Below are 19,238 nucleotides of genomic sequence, written 5' to 3' on the forward strand. Positions count from 1 at the left end.
TCTGACTTTTATCATTTGTGGGAAAGATCACAAACAACATTAACTCTCAGGTGAAATGACTGCAGTGTAGATCTTTATCAGTTCCAGCTTTGATTGATGCACACATTTTTTAATCCTTCTAACAGAAGGGAAAACGTGTCCACTTGAACTTGTGTATATCAGCTCAATTTATCCTTGTTTAATAAACGTGTATGTATGCAATATTTTTTTAATAAAATGGATAAGAAATTTTATAACTGTACTTTTAAAATGTATTTGCTTCCACCATCACAGGATCAACTTCTCAACTCTTTAAAAGACTGTGCAATGTGACCCCTTATTACATGTCTGACTCTTTCAAGCGCTCTCTCTTTTTATAGTCTTTGCAAGTAGCTCAATAAAAGTACATAATTCGTACAGCATTATAAACACAATTTTAATAGATTTTTCCTTTAAGACAGACAGTTATTAGCAAAATAGAAAATTGTCCTCTCTTTCTCAGTTGCCGTTGAATGTATGTTTCAGATTCACCACCAAGTGGCAGCATATCACAGCAATGTCACACCATCAACTGACTCACCGCAAACTTCAGTCCAACTTGTACAGATTCATTGGGGTGAACATAAAGTAACACTTTTATCTGCAATCAGTAGCATCCAATCAGAGCACAGTGTGTGTCCTATATGATTCTGACATGCAGCCAAACAACATTAGGACAATTCAGCTCTCACTGTGATGCACTGACAGACCGGAGGGTCTTAATAGAGCTATATAGTGATGGTTCTGCATTGATTTACTGACTGAGTGAGTCTTCACAGCCGAGGAATATTCTACTATGGATTTAAACTTTGTCCAGGTTTGTCATGTGTTTACATTTTATATGGATGTACTGTGCATTTAAAAAAAAATGTTAATAGCAGAATTTGATGTTTTCCCAGGCAGCAGAATATTGTTTTTATGGCTTAATTTGATCTCTTCATGAGATAGTTCTCACTGACATCATCATTCAGACCAGAGCTGCAACCATTAGTTGATTAGACTGCTAGCTGGTTGAAGTATAGGTTACAATCTGCCAGTGGTGGGACGTGGACCAAGCTAAAACTTATAGTATTATCACATCACTTGTTGCTCAAAGATGGTTTCTATCATTTAAATTAGTTCTTATAACACTGATGTATGTTCAACTGTTCAGTTTTTCCGGAAAGTTTGGTTTTAATTAGTTATTCGTTGGTTTAAAAAAAGGGTTGAAATGTCATGATTGACGGCTGAGACACACTCAGGATTGGTCGAACAAGCTTATTACTGTGGCTCCATCCCTCGATTGCTACTGTGCTAACTCTGGTTTCAGATTACATCTTTGATGCAAGATGGCAGCATTCTGGTACGTTTTGACTTCATTTCTGGATTGTGGGTGCAAGTGGAGAAGCTTTGTCCAACTTAAAACAACAAATATTATCTATTACTTATACTTATATCTAAACTACAGCTCTTACTTGACTTTAACCAACTTCTGTTTACATATCTATCTGTGTGATGTTTTGCAGAGCTGAGAGGAACCGAAGAGAGCAAATCAACTGGGTTTATCAAAATAAGGATTCTCTTCCAAGTAATTTATTTTATCCATTACTAATGTGAAAGTACTGATCAGGCATATTTAAACCTTTGTCCGGCCACAGTTCTTTTTCTTATGTGAAAACAGTTTTCAATAGGCCACAAGAAAAATGGAAAGATGGAAAGGAACAAAATGAGGGAGGGAGGGAGAAAACATCCTGAGAATTCTTAGAATAAGTTTCTTATTCATTGGGGAAGTAACTGCTTTAAGTTATCCATTAAAAGAGCATTTTAAAAACTTTCTTTAGAAGAAAGATGTTTTGTCACAGTTACTCATTAGCATGAATCTGCAGCTTTTTAAATGCAGCATTGTTCTTATTTAAAGACAGTACAAGGCTTGTCCTACAGCAGGGGTGTCCAAACTTTTTATCCTGAGGGCCACATACAGAACAAAATTTGAAGGTCTGGGCCACTCACGCCGCCACGCCCCCCTGCCCTGGAGCTTAGGGCGGGGGGCGTGGCGCCACCTAGTGTCAAAACTGAGTAGTACAATACAGTGGGCCATAGTCCATTACATTACAATTAATTTAGCTGACGCTTTTATCCAAAGCGATTTGCAATCAGTGCTTTCAAGGGAAGGGGAGAGTGGCGTAATGTGAGACACCCCCTGTATCTAGGCAACGGAACACATTTGTGGTCATTTGATCATTATGTTTTCAAGCCCCTCCCATTCCACCCTTGCCATGTAGGAGAAGTTGGTGCTGATGCTGTGGATAGAATGTTTTTTCACAAAATTTTTCTTTTTGCATGTAAAAGTAAATTATCTTGCATCAACTGTTTTGTCAAAACAAATTGAATCAGGTAGAAAAACTTATATCATACATGTTGGTGAACTTCCAACATATAAAACCATGTGATTGATGCTAGCTGAAGATTAGCCTGAATTGCTAAGAGATGTTGTTTTTTCTAAAATGTTGGCTGTGGGGTAAAGTGAGACATGTAGCACAAGTTAAGTTTAGTCTTAACCATATTTTAGTGTAATATTACATTACATATGTTTTATTTTGAATGCCTTAAACATTGTAGAAAAGCCATCAAACTACACCAGGAAGACAACCAGGGGCCAAACACCCCTCCCAGAGATGGAGAGTGCAGCCGCTGAGGTCATGCAAGGAAAGAAGTGCTTAAGAAAAGCTGGAAGGGATAGAAATATTGACAAGACTACCCTCAAAAGATTCATAAAGAAAACAGAGAAAGGGAAAGTAAAATCAGTAGCCTGGGGTGCAGTAGCTGAGGCAAAGAGATTATTCACAGATGAGATGGAGGAGCTGGCCAAACACTTGAAACAACTAGCTGACCAGTTCCATGGCCTTGCTCCAGTTAAGTGCCGTGAACTGGCATTTGAATCCGCAGAGAAAAACAATATCCCTGTCCCTGCCAATTGGACAGAGAAACAATGTGCAGGCAAGCTAGGGTGTGCAAGAGATCACATGAATCATAATAATCATAAATGTGCCTAATTGACCTATTACAACATGTGTTGTTATGGTAGTTTTAAAGTGGAAAAGGTAAGTGGATCACTTTACCCCCTTGATTTCTCTGGTCTGTCTCACTTTACCCCTAAGCTGGGGTAAAGTGAGACACAAGACCTCTTTTTTACAAACAATCATATTTTAACTGCCCTTTGTCCTGATGACATTCTGATCATTTCCATTGCTAGGAAACATTCTGAATTAATAGGAAATGTGTAAATTTTACTGATATATGATTTTAGCTCGCCTAGAGGGGAGCAAATGTAAAAAATGTCTCACATTACCCTGCTCTCCCCTACTCGAGGGTACAAACCCAGAACAACAAGAATCAAGAAAGTACAATTTCTTCAAAAATAGAGTAAAACTAAATAGTGCTATAAGTAACTGCCATTTCAGTGCTACTAAATTGTAAGTTAATAATTAATTAATAAATAAATAAATAATTTTTTTTTTTTTTTTTAATTTAAATTTTTTTGAGGCCAGTTTGGACACCCCTGTCCTACAGTAACCTCTAGTCACAATTGTCGGTCAGTTTATCTAATTACATTACAGCCTGCAGCCATCTCTCATTTCTGAAAGAAAACCTCTTCACCTGTTTCTCATGATGCAGGCCCCGGATACAGTTTATGAATTAAAAACTGCACATTAGGAATCAGATGAGCAGCCTTTTGACACTGCGTTATCCCAGAGTATCGATAGTGTGAAAGGGCAGAGCAGGAAAGGAGACAATTGCTTTGAAGCTGGTCCTTCATCAAGGTGCTCCCACCTCAGCCAAACATGACTGGAAAGCATCAACAGCCAGAAATTCCAGCCTGATACGCACAGAGCTAAAGCTGCAGCTTCCGGCATCATCCTGCGGCACACATCATCGCACATCATCCTGCAACGCACATCCTGCGGCAGCAGCGCACATCGTCCTGCAGCGCACATCGTCCACTTCATCCTGCAGCGCACATCATCGTTCGGCTAACTTCGTCCTGCGGCGCACATCATCATGCTGCACATCATCATGCTGCACATCATCATGCTGCACATCATCCTGCTGCGCACATCATCCTAGATCCTACGGCGCACATCATCCTGCGAGGCGGCGCACATCATCCTGTGGCGCACGTCATCCTGCAGCGCACATCATCCTGCCGGGCGGTGCACATCTTCCTGCGGCGCACATCATCATGCCACTCACATAAGCACATCATCGTGCGGCGCACATCCTCCTGTGGCTCACTTCATCCTGTAGCGCACTTCATCCTGCGGCGCACATCATGTTCGGCGCCCTGTGGCTGTGCACATCATCCTGCAGCGCACATCATTGTGCGGTCCTGCAGCGCACATCGTCCTGCAGCACACTTCATCCTGGCGCACATCATCGTGCGGCACACTTGCGCGCATTGTCCTGCAGCGCACATCATCCTGCAGCAGCGGCGCACATCCTACTACGGCGCACATCGTCCTGCGCACATCATCCTGCGGTGCACATCATCCTGCGGTGCACATCATCCTGCGGTGCACATCATCGTGCCACGCACATCGTCCTGCGGCGCCCATCGTCCTGTGGCGCATTTCATCCTGCGGCACATCATTGTGCAGCGCACATCGTCCTGCGGCGCACATTGTCCTGCGGCGCCCGTCGTCCTGTGGCGCCCGTCGTCCTGTGGCGCATTTCATCCTGCGGCACATCATCGCGCAGCGCACATCGTCCTGCCGCGCACATCGTCCTGCCTCGCACATCATCCTGCGGCGCACATCGGCGCACATCGTCCTGCGGTGCACATCGTCCTGTGGCTCACTTCATCCTTCTGCCGCACTTCATCCTGTGGCGCACCTCATCCTGCGGCGCATATCATCCTGGGTTAGGATTCACTTTTATTTTTACTTTTTTAGGCATTTGTCTCGGAATTTCCAAGATAATTATCCCAGAAAAACAGAATCAGAATATGAAGTTAATGTAATACGCTTCTGTAGAAGAAAGCTTATTTTAAGTTTTAAACATATTTAGGGTGTTTTTTTCTCATTTCTGTAAGTCCTATAGCGACCATTACATTATGCAAATCATTTTGCGACATCTAGCGACTTTTAGGACAGTCAATAGCTACTTTCCTTACTGAGGAGTTGGCAACACTGGCTGTGAGCGACTTGCACACGAATTATGAATAAGGCTGTGCTAGGCAATGGTTCCTAACAAAACGAACAGTACACAATGTAGACAGGGACAGCACAGAATAGTATTCAAGTGCTGGTGTTTTATTTGACATTGCGCCACCCCTGGAGAGTGTCCACGCAGACACTTTGCCCCCCACTTTGAGAACCACTGACTTAATGTGTGAAAAAGGAAACGTTTACAAGTGACATTAACTTTCTATGGCCATATGTAAAAATGTAAGACTAGAAACCATACTCAAATAAATGTTGAGAAGTAAACATTGCAATATAACGTGTTAAAGTGTGAAATCACACAGAGATAAATTAGCTTTCATTTGTAGTTGTGATACAAATGAAAGCTAATCCACTGCTCAAAACCCCCCACTAACACCCACTAACATCTGGTGATTGTCTGCAGTGTGAATGGAACTGCATTCTCTCCAGGGTCAAATTACTCTAAAGAAGACACAGTTCTTTTTTATCAGCTTCAACTCCGAGGGGCAAAGATGGAAATAGGAACACACTGATTTGACAGGACAGCTAGGTGAGAGAGGGCCTCAGTTATCAGTGCGCTTGTGATGCGCTTGTGATGTCAAAAAACATAGTATCAATCTCCTTTACAGACAATGGGAAAGGAGACAATGGCCTGTTTTAGTGTGTTTACCTGTGTTTAAAGAACCTGTGAATACCCACTCATTTTGTGTAAACCAATATAGGCCCACTGTTTATTATCCTATTGCATATGCCGTTCTCCACAAACTGCGGAGAAAAGCATCTGTTTTCTGGTTAAATCTGGCTAAATGCTATACTATATTTACCAGGTAGTCGCTAGCTTGAGACACTTATACAATTGCAGTACTGTTGCATTCCTATTCCGCCTCACTATTCTGTATTGAAGATACAAATGATGACAGTGGTGACAATGAACCAAAAAGACCAACCACCCAGCCATGAGGCCAAAACGATTGGCTAAAAGACGCTAAAACATTCTTTACATTGCATTACATTACATTTAGCTGACGCTTTTATCCAAATCAGGTTACAATAAGTGCATTAAACCATGAGGGCACCAACCCAGAACAACAATAATCAAGTAAGTACAATTGGCTTCAAGAAAGCCAAACTACAAAGTGCTAACATGTTGCACTAAAAGTGCTACTAAATATATAGTGTTTTAAAAAATTGTTTGTATCCAAGGTTTAGTTGGAAGAGATGTGTCTTTAGTCTGCGGCGGAAGATGTGTAGACTTTCTGTTGTCCTGATGTAATTGGGGACCTAGTTCCACCATTTGGGAGCCAGGACACCAAACAGTCGTGATTTTGTTGAGTGGTGATGGAGCAGTGAGGGAGCAACAAGCCGATTGGCAGATGCAAAGCAGAGAGAATGGGCGGGGGTGTAAGGTTTGACCATTCGTACCATTACTTAACTGTACTACACTTTTTATTTATTTTTTTATGTTAAATTTATGTCCAACCCCAGCATTAACTTCATTACTAATGCAAATATTGCTGTCTTTGAATAACAGATATTTCCATTTGGCACCATTTAAATGAGCAACAATTTTATTAACAAAAGATACAGCATTTAATTTTTTGTTATTTATTTCTGCAAATAGGAAAATAGCATTTCTGGTATTCAAAAAAAACAAAACAACAACAAATACACAGGCAGGACTGAGACAGGAACAGAGAGAATTGCATGTTGAGCGAATACAGGTCTGGATGTAGGTCAGTAGATGCAGCCTGGGGAGGCTCAGACACAAAGAGCACCCTGGTTCAGACAGATAAACATGTCTGACCGTCTGTCCACTCTGAACAGGTTTCTACATTACTAAGCATTGTTGTTTGAAAAGGATAAAACCTAGTGTGTCCATAATAAAAGAGACAAAGACAAGAGGATGGGTGCGATGTAAAAGACTGCACTGCTACATGCAAAAGTGCTCTATTTTGTTAAGTTCATCCAAAAGCACATATTTTGTTCGGGCTAAGGTAAGATTGCCATTAGCCTGCAGTTTGTAGTCGTAAGTTGCAGTCACAGAAAGGTTATGTGACTATTTCGGTTATACTGTCTGTGTGTGAAGCACGGGCGGGTGAACAAGCACCAACGTGATGAGTTCAAAGAACACATGATAATAGCGTCTGCACATCACAGTGGAGTTTACCCTTCCAGAGAAAACACTCTTTCCTGTTTTTGGCATTTTAAGGGTTCTGATACATTTTTAATGGAACGTCCATTATAGCACGACGACCATTTCTCTATTTCCACAAAAACAAGTGCACTTGAAACCATCAGATTCGGCTTAATGGTTAGAGAATTGGGAAGAGTGGGACTCCAGATCCCACACCATAATCAGCCTGACACGTCGTTGGATCAGACTGATCACAGATTGATGACGCTACAATCAAACTCACAAAACAGACGAGACACCTCTCCAGAAACACCACTGAATAGCTTAATGCACTGATCGAATATCATCTTTGATAAAAAAAAACATCTATATAATATAAAGGCTACAAGCTGTACACGTTGTCCTTAACGTTCAGTACACATTACATTGAGTATATGCTAATACACATGATTGGACAGATGTTAGCCACCTTTTCCAGCTGTTAAAAACTATTAGCTTTTCCTTGTTGCTATAACCAACAGAAAAAAAAGTGTTTACAGTAACTGCTACTGTAAGTAAGAAAGAGCAGCACTTTTTGAACCATCGAGCACTTTTGAAACATGGAGCCAAAGTACAATATACAGGCCGAGTAGCTCATAAGCCACATAAGTCGGCTGCACAATGATTTCCAGGAGATTTTCTTAGAACAAACAGCTTATAAACTGACACACACTGAGGGTGTCATTATTCATGCTCTCACAGGGCCACAACTGGAATTTCTGGTTTGGCTACCCTCAGCACGGAATCACAGTTCAATAAGAGCAGTCATATGGTAACTTTATCTTTAACAGTAGGATCAAGTGAGGTTTTGCCATACGGACAAAGGCATTGAAAGGAAGTAGGGCAGACTGGGACTGAGCAAAGGCATACAAAGGGTCAAAACAGGAAGCATTGTGGTTGGACAAGTAAAGGCCAGGTTCGGATTTTTAAAAACATCAGAGTTTAGGGAGAATTATTCTGTGAGCATAGCCACAAGTTTAGTATGACTGAATCAATATCTCAGCTTTTACTCTTGATATCAAGAGTCACACTGTTCATTCAGAGTGAACTGTAACTCTGAAAATCTAATACTTAGAAGAGTATTCTACTGCTTTAGTCACAATTTCACCCCACAGGGATGACTGTCACGCTCTGACACATTGATAGCGTCTATCGCATGCCTTATGATTAAAACACAAGGCAAGATTGTGATGCTAAAGACAATGTTTCACTTTAACGATACACAAAAGTATTGGGAATCTTCATCCGTGTGGACCCTGAAGTTTGGCTTCAAGACAGACGGGCAAATGCAAAAGTAGGAAGGAGATAATATAATTACAGACGCTCCCATTACTGTAACAACACCACCCTACACTCAACAGCACCTGGTGGTTTGGAAGCAGGAACAGTAGTGAGAGCAGAGGTGGAAAAAGAGGGCCTCTCTGTAAGACTTTCTCCTGCTATGCATGTTTTGTTTGATGTCTGTGTGTGTTGGAAGGCCAGGAAATCCACTTTTCCTGAGGTGGCTGTAAGCTGTATAAGACGAGCTGCTCAGACCAAACAAGTGAAAAGTAAAGAGCAGGGAGCAGAGGAGAACGCAGAAACAATGAGTGCGAAAACAGCTCTCAAGATTTTTCCGGAAAAGTTCTGCCTGTGAAGCACCAAAAGTCCTGAGGGAGACCCCAACCTGGTCACAAGCCATCCTGGGCAGACAGGGTGGGAGGCTGAGGGCAGGGTGCAGGGCCAGTTGAAGGTATCACACGGTGGATCTGATTATCCTGCTGGGCCTGGAGCCACGGTGGACCTTGGTGTGTTTGGATAAGTGGTCGCTGCGGGCGAACTTTTTTTCACACAGCGAGCACTCGTATGGCTTGATGCCGGAGTGAGAGCGACGGTGACGGGAGAGTTCGTCAGACCGGGAGAACCTGTCGACAAGAGCAGATGGGTGGTGTAAGGAGAACAGTCACAAAAGAGAAATAAAAGGATGTCCACCAGCCATGCTGAGAGGTTAATAACAACATTTATACATTGGGGGAAAAATCTGTCATTAAGGTTATAGACGATAGTGTTAATAGAAAGTTGGACATTACTAATGGAAGCAATAGGGGAACATTGATGATAACTGAAACTAACAGGGAACAGAGGTCCTCTACTGAGACTATATAAGGAATATGGACACTCTTTATTTATATTGGACTGGATAATCATGTCTTTGGGAAACTGATACATATCTTGCGTTTATTTGAATTTTAATATGTTAGTGTTATGTTGTTTATTTTCAGGGCTGGGAACATTTCAATTAATTTGGATTTACTTTTATACAGATATGTCAGATTGTTTGGATAAATATGGTCATATAAATGTTGTTACCCCTTGTAAAGGAAACCTACGCTGCAAATCATTTGATAAGGATGGGGATCCGAAAAAAATAATCAAATAAAGATTAAATTTCAATAGGACGTCCACCCTTTTCTGAAAACCATTTGAATGACCATGTTGTGACTATTTCTATATATATTTACTCTCATCTGTTTAATTTTTCATGCACTTAAAATTAAACTGGGATGACAAATACCCCACAATACCAAACAGAATGAAAATGGTAGCATTCATAGCATGTATACTTTATGCCAAGAGTCTCACGGTGCAATGAAGGATAAGTAAGCTACAGCTGACTGCAAATCCCTGATGATGGTTTGAAATCTCCATTCATCACTCATCACATTGTAAACTACGTAATGCAACTAAACGCTGCAGGGATTTTAATCAGAGCTTATGTTGAGTGATCATTGGCTAAACTGAATTGAGTCTATATTAAACCCAGGTGAGTGTAACACATCAGTTTATCCATGGTTTACATTTATGACTATTCTGTCATTCAGTCATTTCTTTGCGGTAAGTTGTGTAAAGCCGTTTTAGACAAGAACTCCAGAGGATGTCCAAAGAATTGGGTCCGGACTTTCACACATGCACAACACAGCAGGAGATTCTCCACTCAGACGTGTTCACAACAAAACAGAAATCTCTGGAGGACGACTGCTCTACCCCTCAGCCACATCCAGCTAAAAGCTTTCCTAACATCTTTGTAACTGGCTTCTATGTGTGTGAACTGCTTCTTTTATCCGAGATATTTAATGTTTTTTTTTTGGTTTTCTGTCTCTCATGGCAGGATCTCCTGCTTTGTTCTCACATCGGTTTATTCAGAAATTCTCCAGGGTATTTACTCAGGGGGTGGCAGGAGGAACTCCAGAGAAAGTCCAGAGCCATTCTCACATGCAGCCTCTCCAGGATCTGGAGATTCTCTGGAGTTCAGGGGATGTCTGAAAGCAGCACCAATGCATGGAGTAGCTAAGACATGGGAATGATATATGTCCTGTCCCCCCTTAAAATAACCATTACTGCATTTTCACTGAATGATTAATTACATGTTTATAATCGGGCAAACTCATTAAAATATACAGTACTTCGTTATGGAAAGTGGCATTAGAATGTGCCTGAGCACCCCCCCCCCCCCCCCTTTGAATGGCTACTTTTTCCCTCTAGCTGTGTTCTTCTAATCCTTGTGGAAATCCCTGTCTGTTTTTCTTGGTAACATTTTCCTTGGTAACATCATTTCACTGGTGCCTGAAACAACACAACTCAGTATTGGAGGCCCTTCCATCAGTCAGTGGGAAAATCTCCCTATAACTCACTGTATTAATATGATTTCAATAGCGCAAAATCACCTGAAACAATTGTCAAGTTTTTGTTTCCTTAGAATGAAACCTTTATGTCTACATCCACCATGTTTCTACAGTAGGTCAGAATGGACAACCATACTCTAGCCCTGGAGGACCTTTCTTGTTTTTATGTTACCTGAAGGCCATCATACATTCTCCTGCATGCTCCTAGAAGCAAATTAATCCTTAAAACTGAAACTTCAATCTTAACCCTTGAACTTTGTATCAACTGTTAAACAGTACATTTCACATTATGTCGCATACCTCCAGCCACACTCAGGCCAGCTACACGTGTAGGGCTTCTCTCCGGTGTGCCGGCGGAAATGAGCCTTCAGATGGCTGCTCTTGGTGTACATCTTCCCACAGCCTGGGTGGGCGCACTTATGGACCCTCTCTGTAGGAGGCACTCTGCTCACCCGAGGGGCCATGGCCTTCAACAGGCCACTGGCCTGGGCCCCAACCCCAGTCAGACCCATTATCTCTACAGTCCTCATTGTGATGGGCAGAGGGGCGATCTTCACATACTTCTGGTCAGCTGACTTGAAATCTCCACTGTTTAGGGATAAAATAGTGGTGGGCCCGGAGGGCACCTGGGGGGCCAGCAGGGTGACGTTTTGTCCTGTGGCGCCCTGGAGCCCCATGATGAGATGAGTGAGCCAAATGCTGTTTTGGGTCGCGGGGGGAGAGGCTGCTGGGGTCTGAGGCTGGGCCAGAGGTAGGGACTGGAGCTGGAGAACCAGCGGAGCACCCAGGAGCATGGAGGGGGTTAAGCTGGATGGTGAGGGGGTTACTTGGGCAGAAGGGGATTGGTCAGCTGGGCTGGGGCTGGGGCTGTTTTGCTCATAGTGAGGTGTGTTTGGGCTTGAAGTGCAATGGGAGGCACTCATCCCTTCGTCACTGCAAGTGTCAGAAGAGGAGGCCGGGGGCGTAGTGGAAGAGGGAGAGTCACTGGAGCTGCATGGGAGAGGGCAGGCCTCCTCTTTTGGGACCATCAACCCCTCTTTGACCAGCTCCATCTTTTCCCTCAAGAACTCTTCTATGTCCTCCAAGGTCGGGGAGAATGGGGAAGAGGGGTCAAAAGAAAATTCTGGCAGATTAGGGTCCTGACCCTCAGGTTCCTCTTCTTCTGCTGCCTCTAGAAAAATATGCAGGCGAGAGCCATCATCTTCATCTTCCTCCTCCTCCTCATCTTCATCCTCTCCGAAGCTGGGGCTGTGCGTGATCCACAAGTCCCCTGTCTCGGGGCTGTCGCAGGAAGCCAAGCTCGCTCCCTCACTGCAGGCTCCATCTCCCAGGCCGAGGGAGCACATGCTGTTGTTGTTGCTGTCCCTGAACAGGTCATTCTCCAGACTCAGCGTTCTGCTGCTGAGAGACACCATTGATGCAGGCCAAACACAGAGAAGAGGATGTTGAGGAAACTTGACCCAGAAGCCGAAGCACAAAAACCTGCACAGGCAACATCAAGAAAGGATGTTATTAACCAGCCAAAGGTATTCATAGAAATTGACCCTAATACATGTAACCCTCTGCTGTGAGTTAATTAACAATAAATTACTTCTTTAAAATCAATAAAAAAAAACATATCACATGATGGTGAATATGTCAGATGACAGGGACATATCATCAGTCGTGTCCTTCGGGTGTGTCTTGCTCAGAGCATATACAGAAATGATGGGAAAGGAGATCAAACTAAACCAGAGAATAATGTCCAACCAGCCGCTGACATATTAACCTGTGGGCCCCCCAAAGCCATGCTGCCACTTCCAGGTTGTATGTGATCAGAAATTATTTACAAAACTCTGTGGTGATTTGATCAAACACAGCTTATTATGGAATTATGCACGATTTTGCACAAAACTAACTATTATGATTCATGCCTTAAATTAGATATTGATATGGGCCACTTGAACTAAGGTCATGTTAATGTCAGGTTCCCAATTATTAAGACTTTTCTGTTACTACCATGTGAAAAAAAATCTGGGTAAAATAGCTGATCTTAAAGTTAGATATTGATATATTTTTAATCTTATCACGTTTGGTACAATAGACAGACAGATATTTCACAATACAAATTACTTTAATAAAGTTAAACTTGAAATAGCTGGCGGACCCCTGTGAGTGTCTCAGTGTCTTCTATCAGGTCCCCGGACCTGGAATAGGACAGCAGATTCCAACAGAGTCCAAACAGAGTCCTCACCCCCCGGTAACATCATCTCCATGGGCTCATGTAAAGGCTGTTTGTTGCTGTTGTCAGACCGCCAGGCACATGTTGCAGCAGGGCCTCGCACTCCAAAGTGCGTGGACCAGGCGCTGCACAAACACGGCCCCGCACTGTGACGCACCCAGAAACATGTGGTGAGGGAAAAGTCCCAGTGAGGAAGGCATCGGACGGCGGAGAACCACAAAACGGTGTTTGTAAAGGAGGCGCGGTCGAATACGAGGCGATGCACCTGAACGCAACTGCGCCTGCACAGGAATCCACGAGCCTCAAGTTCGCCTGGGTCATAAAACATGATCTATTTATACTCCTCCGTCTCCACGGACGATCCGCGCAGGAGGATCCCGGACATTTGGCTCAACCTACCTTGCGCGGCTCGGCGGAGGAACGCAGCGCCGTCGATCGCTCGCTCTATCTCGGCCTTTCTTTTCTCCTCCGTCGTGTTATTGTCGTGGCACGCTCACACATCCCGTCCTTGCCACGGGTCCATGTTGGCATTCCTTCTCCCAGCGTCACGTGACCGCATCGCTGCACAACTCGGAGGCACGGGTCCTGGTCCGCGCATCTGATTGGCCGCGCGCAACGGAGGCTCGCCCTAATAGGCGCGCCCCGATTGGCTGCCGCTCGGTATAGTCTGACTGCCATGTGTTTATGGTGGATTGCAGTGTGCAGGATACAATGTGGTCTATTGATGGCGTACACAGGGGTGTGTGGGGGGGGGGGGGGGGGTAATGGAGGCACCTATTAATGTGACAAGTAAATGATTCGAAGCAGCATCCAGCCCTTCAATCAGAGCAGCTTCAAAGATCTGAAAGCCTGGAGAGGAAGTGCACTCCTCTGCTGCTTGTGTTGGGTCTGATGTTTGCTGCTGAGCTCACGTGCAGAGAACCACTCAGACGTACAGCATTGATTCCCATGAGGGTTTCCTCCTTCCTCCAAATGTAAAATCTACATAATAATGCCACATTAGCCCAAACTTCAAAGATGACTCATCAGCCCTGTTTTGTTCAGCTCACATCATGGGATCTCTCCTGAGGCAACAGCTCAAGTTGACCCAGTCAGTGTCCCATGATGTGGTGAATGACGCTCAACTGCAACAAGCGAATGTTTTTAACATATCAAAATGGAAAACAACACACAGAGTCTCTAGTGTGTTTTTATGTTCATGAAGTAAATCAGTCACTACAAAGCGTGTCTTTTCCAGAGTCTCTGTTAATGGGTCAAGTATAACACAGTACACATGAAAACATACTGACCCACAACATTCATAAACCTCACCCGAACCTAAACAAAAAACAGTTTAGAAGACACTTTGATGTGGTCTGTGTTTATATGTTTATTCATGTACAGTATATGTAGACTAGAACTAGAACTTATCCTATGATATTTATTATTTATACATTATTATCTGTTTAAACAGCAGCCTCCTCAATTGGGTGCTGCCTGCGGAATTGTATACATCTTGAATAATGCAAACTAAGGGGAGAAAGTGTTGCCGAAAACAATGTACGACAAGTTTTTTTTAAATTCTATATTGTGTTAAATTAAAACTCAGTTTTGACCCTGGGTCCCACCACAACATCCCAAGACTAAAGTCACTTTATGAAGCAGTTGATCAAGTTTCCTCAAACCAACTGCCATACATTGGGGCTTTTGGGTGTTCTGAGGGTCCGGGGCCCTCCAGGTACCTGCCCACTCTGCCAGGTTGGCGGTGCAGCCTAATTGATGCTACGTCTTTTGATTCTTTTACACTTACAGTTCAGATCAGTGAAGATGCTGCGGATGTTTTCTTTGCTTTGACTGACAGCAGTTTTTCCAAGAGGCTCTGTAATGAAATGGTACGGCCTCCCTAAACAAACAATGATTCAACTGGAGACTGGAACATATTAGAGAGGACACCAAGACAATAGATGTGCCATGAAAAATAAAGAGTCTTTGTCATTCAAACCAATCATACTCAGATGAGACAAAAGAACAAAGTGAGATGTCAATGAAAAAGAAAAAAAGAAGGAGACAATACTGATCCTGCCATGTAGGTCGCTGCACCCAGCTCGTCACCCTGGACTACCTAAGAGAAAGGTGTAACTGCAATATAAGGAAATCCAGATAACTGGACTATTGAAAACCTCCAGCTCAAAACTCAAATGAAAAACTAACTAAACTATCCCAAACAAGAGGATAATTAAGCAGTGCCCCCTACTTAACTGTGACCCTTTTTCAGTGCTTCCGCAGCATTGCTGAATCTTTCCATGTAAAACAAAGCATTTCCAGTTTAGACTGTTCTCTTGGTCTGTGTTGATATTCTGCAGCTACTTCGGAATAATTTCTTGTCACTAGTGAGTCCTCCTTAAGCAGTTCTACAATATACTGTCACTTTTATTGTTTGTGTGGATGTTTTGTACTGAGATATGTATAAACTGTCTATGGTGCAGTGGATTCATCCCACCTGGTTTATATGCAATGAAGTTTTATGGTCAATGTTTTTCGTAAAATGAAACTGAAATTGTTTTATTACTGTTCATGTGAGTGTCTTAGAAGTATGTGGATGTTTGACTGATTTACCTAACTGCTTTTATTTTTTAAAACATTGCAGGTTGACTATTTTTGAAGTCTGTTAATCAATCAACACAATCGTCAGACCCTTGCTCAGTTCTATAATTCCACTCAAACAACACGGAAATTTTACTTATACTTTGAAGACATGTGGCCAAACAGGAAGTGATCATCATGATATGGAATCGATTTCTAACCCTAACCCAAGATGTAGTTATATCTGATGACGCAGAATAAGACTATGAATATAAGGCACTCCCTTCTCAGGGCTTTGTCTTTCAAGGGAAACTAGTTCTCTCAGTGGAAAAGTTCACAACACCAACACCCTTTGTTCCTGGCCTCTGACATGCAGGTTAAACAAGAGCTTGTAGGGCCATCACAGTCTCTGCCCTGGTTGTCAGTGACAACAGGGAAAACACTCTGATATGGAAACTAGTGCTGGGTCAAATGAAATCAGGGTAACAGGATGAAATGGAACATGCATGGCTGAAAAGTCTCAGGCATTGCAATCCTCTTCTCCAGATGTCTTCTGGTTCTGTTTGAATGGTGCTGTTTCACTGTTAACCCTTTGATACACAACATGGGTCAAAAGTGACCCGATGGAGTTTTAATTGTAAATATCTTTGCAATAAATGTATTTCATCATTCAGAATTCCAGGAATTCCTCAATTAACTTGTTTTTGATCCTCACAAATTCTTATTTTCATTTGTCCTTTTTTCCTTTTTTAATTAAAATCCATTTTGTATCACTACCCTTTTAAGGCACAACATGGGTCAAAAATGACCCGTATTCATTTCACATGTTATTTCATGCACGGCTGTGCCTCTTTGCAATATCTTTTAAAATCTATTTATTTAATCATTTAATATTACAAAGTATTCATTAAAACATCTTGTTTTTGATTACCACAAATCATTATTTTCATTTTCTCTGTCTTCATTTTTTAACTAAAATAGTTTTTGTATTACTACATCAAGTTTACACACATGGGTCAAAAATGACCCATTTATGCAAGTGTGAATTTGATAGGAACCTTTCATTTGTAAATGTTTGTAGTTAGGAACATGTTTACTTTGGACAACTTTTAACATCTGATTCATGTAAGTCTTATTTTACAATTGTTTAATCTAATCAAATATTTGATATCTTGTGAAAAGATAACTGCCTATAACATTTGAACATTATTTCCCTCTATTGGTGGGAAAGAGAAATATGTCCAATATTATTAGCTAGCTGTTAACATATTCTCTTTTAGCTAGCTAATGTTATCTATGTAAGCTAGGTCAATTCTAGCTAATGATGGCTAGGTCAACATGATTTAGTTCTGACAATTAGTTCTGACAAGTGTGGCATCTGAAAAGTTGTCCACAGTAAACGTTCAGAGTCAGTAAACACACTTAAAATATATTTAAGTGTGTTTTATAAATGTTCTTAACTACAAACATTTACAAATGAAAGGTTCCTATCAAATTCACACTTGTCATTTTTGACCCATGTGTGTAAACTTGATAAGTAATAAAAAAAAATATTTTACTTCAAAAATGAAGACAGAGAAAATGAAAATAATTATTTGTGGTAATCAAAAACAAGATATTTTAATGAATACTTTGTAATATTAAATGATTAAATAAATAGATTTAAAAAGATATAGCAAAGAAGCACAGCCATGCATGAAATAACATGTGAAATGAATACGGGTAATTTTTGACCCATGTTGTGGGTAGTGATACAAAAATGATTTTTATTAAAAAGGTAAAAAAAAGGACCAATGAAAATAAGAATTTGTGATGATCAAAAACAAGTTAATTGAGGATTTCCTGGAATTCTGAATGATGAAATACATTTATTGCAAAGATATTTACAATTAAAACTCCATCGGGGTTGACCCATGTGTGTAAACTTGATGTAAAAATACAAAAAATATTTTAGTTCATAAATTGAGAAAGATAAAATGAAAATAATGATTTGTGGTAGTCAAAAACAAGATATTTAATGAATACTTTGAATATTAAATGATGAAGTAAATTGATTTCCAAAAATATAGCAAAGAAACACTCAGCCGTGCATGAAATAACATTGTAGGTCAATACGGGTCATTATTGACCCATGTTGTGCCTTAGAAGGGGTTTGCATAGCTTGTGTATCAAAGGGTTAAAAGGTCATTGTTAAGTTTATTCTGGGAGAACAAGTGGTCATTAAAGACGGATGGTTTCCATTCAGGTTCAAGTGTAACTTAAGCCGTTTTCAGTGATGTCCTCTTGGAGGAAACCTAGAAAATTGGGTCTTGACTTTCTTTAGAGGTTTTCTTTCGTCAGCTACTATCAGCAAAAGCTCTCTTGACATCTTATTGTGCTTTTTCACCCTGAGACAAAGGTTTTCATTTTGTATTTCTAAATTTTGCATCTGTCGCTTGTTAAAAAGGTTACAACACACCAACTCACTTGCAGTGAGTACTGTGGAGGACCTCTTGCTGTATTCTCACATCGGCTCCTCTGAACTTTCTGTAGTCTTTATACTCGGGGCCCAGTGGGAGAAAGTCAGCAGAAACTCCAGAGGCTCTCACTCGAACATTTGCGCTCACACATAAACCTCCTCTGAATGTTTCAATCCAGAATTTTCTTTAATTTCCTCTGAAACAAACTCAGGACACTTGTAGGAGAATCTTTTATTGTCCACACACAGGAAATTTGACTACTGCTTAGACCTATCTTTAAAATACACACAGAACACACACATATACACATATATACACACACGCACACCAGCAGTACACATCTGCAGGGGACAGCCATGCTACAGCCCTGGGGAGCTGTATTGCTCAAGGGCACATCTAATGCAGAGGGAAGGCAGAGTGTTTCCCTGCCACCTAACTGTCTTTCTGCCACATACATGATGAATCAAGCTAAACTACACATAAAATAATTTACTGCTGGCTATATATATTGAAAAGTACAAGTTTAATTTGGCAATAAGAAAGGGAAAACAGGACTAAGTCAAACCACACTCATTCACAATCCTTACTTATAGTGCACGTTTATATTGAACAACATGACACAAACATGTTGGGTTCAACGTCTCAAAATTCTGTTCTTTTGTCTCATTTTAGATCAATATTTAACAATGGCACTATTACCCCATCCCAAAGTTGTATCATTGAACACATTTTTAAAGGGGGTGACACCTCGCTCCCCCCCCCACATTTGTGTCTGCTCTGTGGAATTTTTGTAACAGCAGTGTCTATCAAAAAGTCATGCAAAATACACAACCCACATTTAGGATCTTCTCAGCCACAATACTGGTTGCACAGACGCAGGTGAACCACCTGCAGATGACGCTGATAATAATCTTAACGTTTCATGGATCCAGCTCCAGTGGGCCCCTTACCAATTTCACTCTC

The 19,238-nt window shown here is 41.6% G+C and overlaps 1 protein-coding gene across 1 annotated transcript; it reads right to left on the reverse strand.

Moving 5' to 3' along the window:
* Nucleotides 1-6,764: 6,764 nt before the first annotated feature.
* On the reverse strand, nucleotides 6,765-13,791 carry si:ch211-117k10.3 (Krueppel-like factor 15). The gene is made up of 3 exons (XM_053447442.1): nucleotides 13,654-13,791; nucleotides 11,334-12,515; nucleotides 6,765-9,275 (listed from the first exon to the last, which is right to left on the reverse strand). The coding sequence occupies exons 2-3, from the start codon at nucleotides 12,446-12,448 to the stop codon at nucleotides 9,107-9,109; spliced, it is 1,284 nt and encodes a 427-aa protein (XP_053303417.1). The 5' UTR covers nucleotides 12,449-12,515; nucleotides 13,654-13,791; the 3' UTR covers nucleotides 6,765-9,106.
* Between the last annotated feature and the right edge of the window lie 5,447 nt (nucleotides 13,792-19,238).

Source organism: Pleuronectes platessa, chromosome 2 (genome assembly GCF_947347685.1).
Source record: "Pleuronectes platessa chromosome 2, fPlePla1.1, whole genome shotgun sequence".
Classification (NCBI taxonomy): domain Eukaryota; kingdom Metazoa; phylum Chordata; class Actinopteri; order Pleuronectiformes; family Pleuronectidae; genus Pleuronectes; species Pleuronectes platessa.

What these genes read in the sequence shown, in the direction of transcription:
- si:ch211-117k10.3 (XM_053447442.1), bottom strand. Translation starts at nt 12,448, where the DNA reads ATGGTGTCTCTCAGCAGCAGAACGCTGAGTCTGGAGAATGACCTGTTC. An exon ending in TGGCCTGAGTGTGGCTGGAG is followed by an intron (nt 9,276 to 11,333) that starts GTATGCGACATA and finishes TCTTGTCGACAG; the next exon opens with GTTCTCCCGGTCTGACGAAC.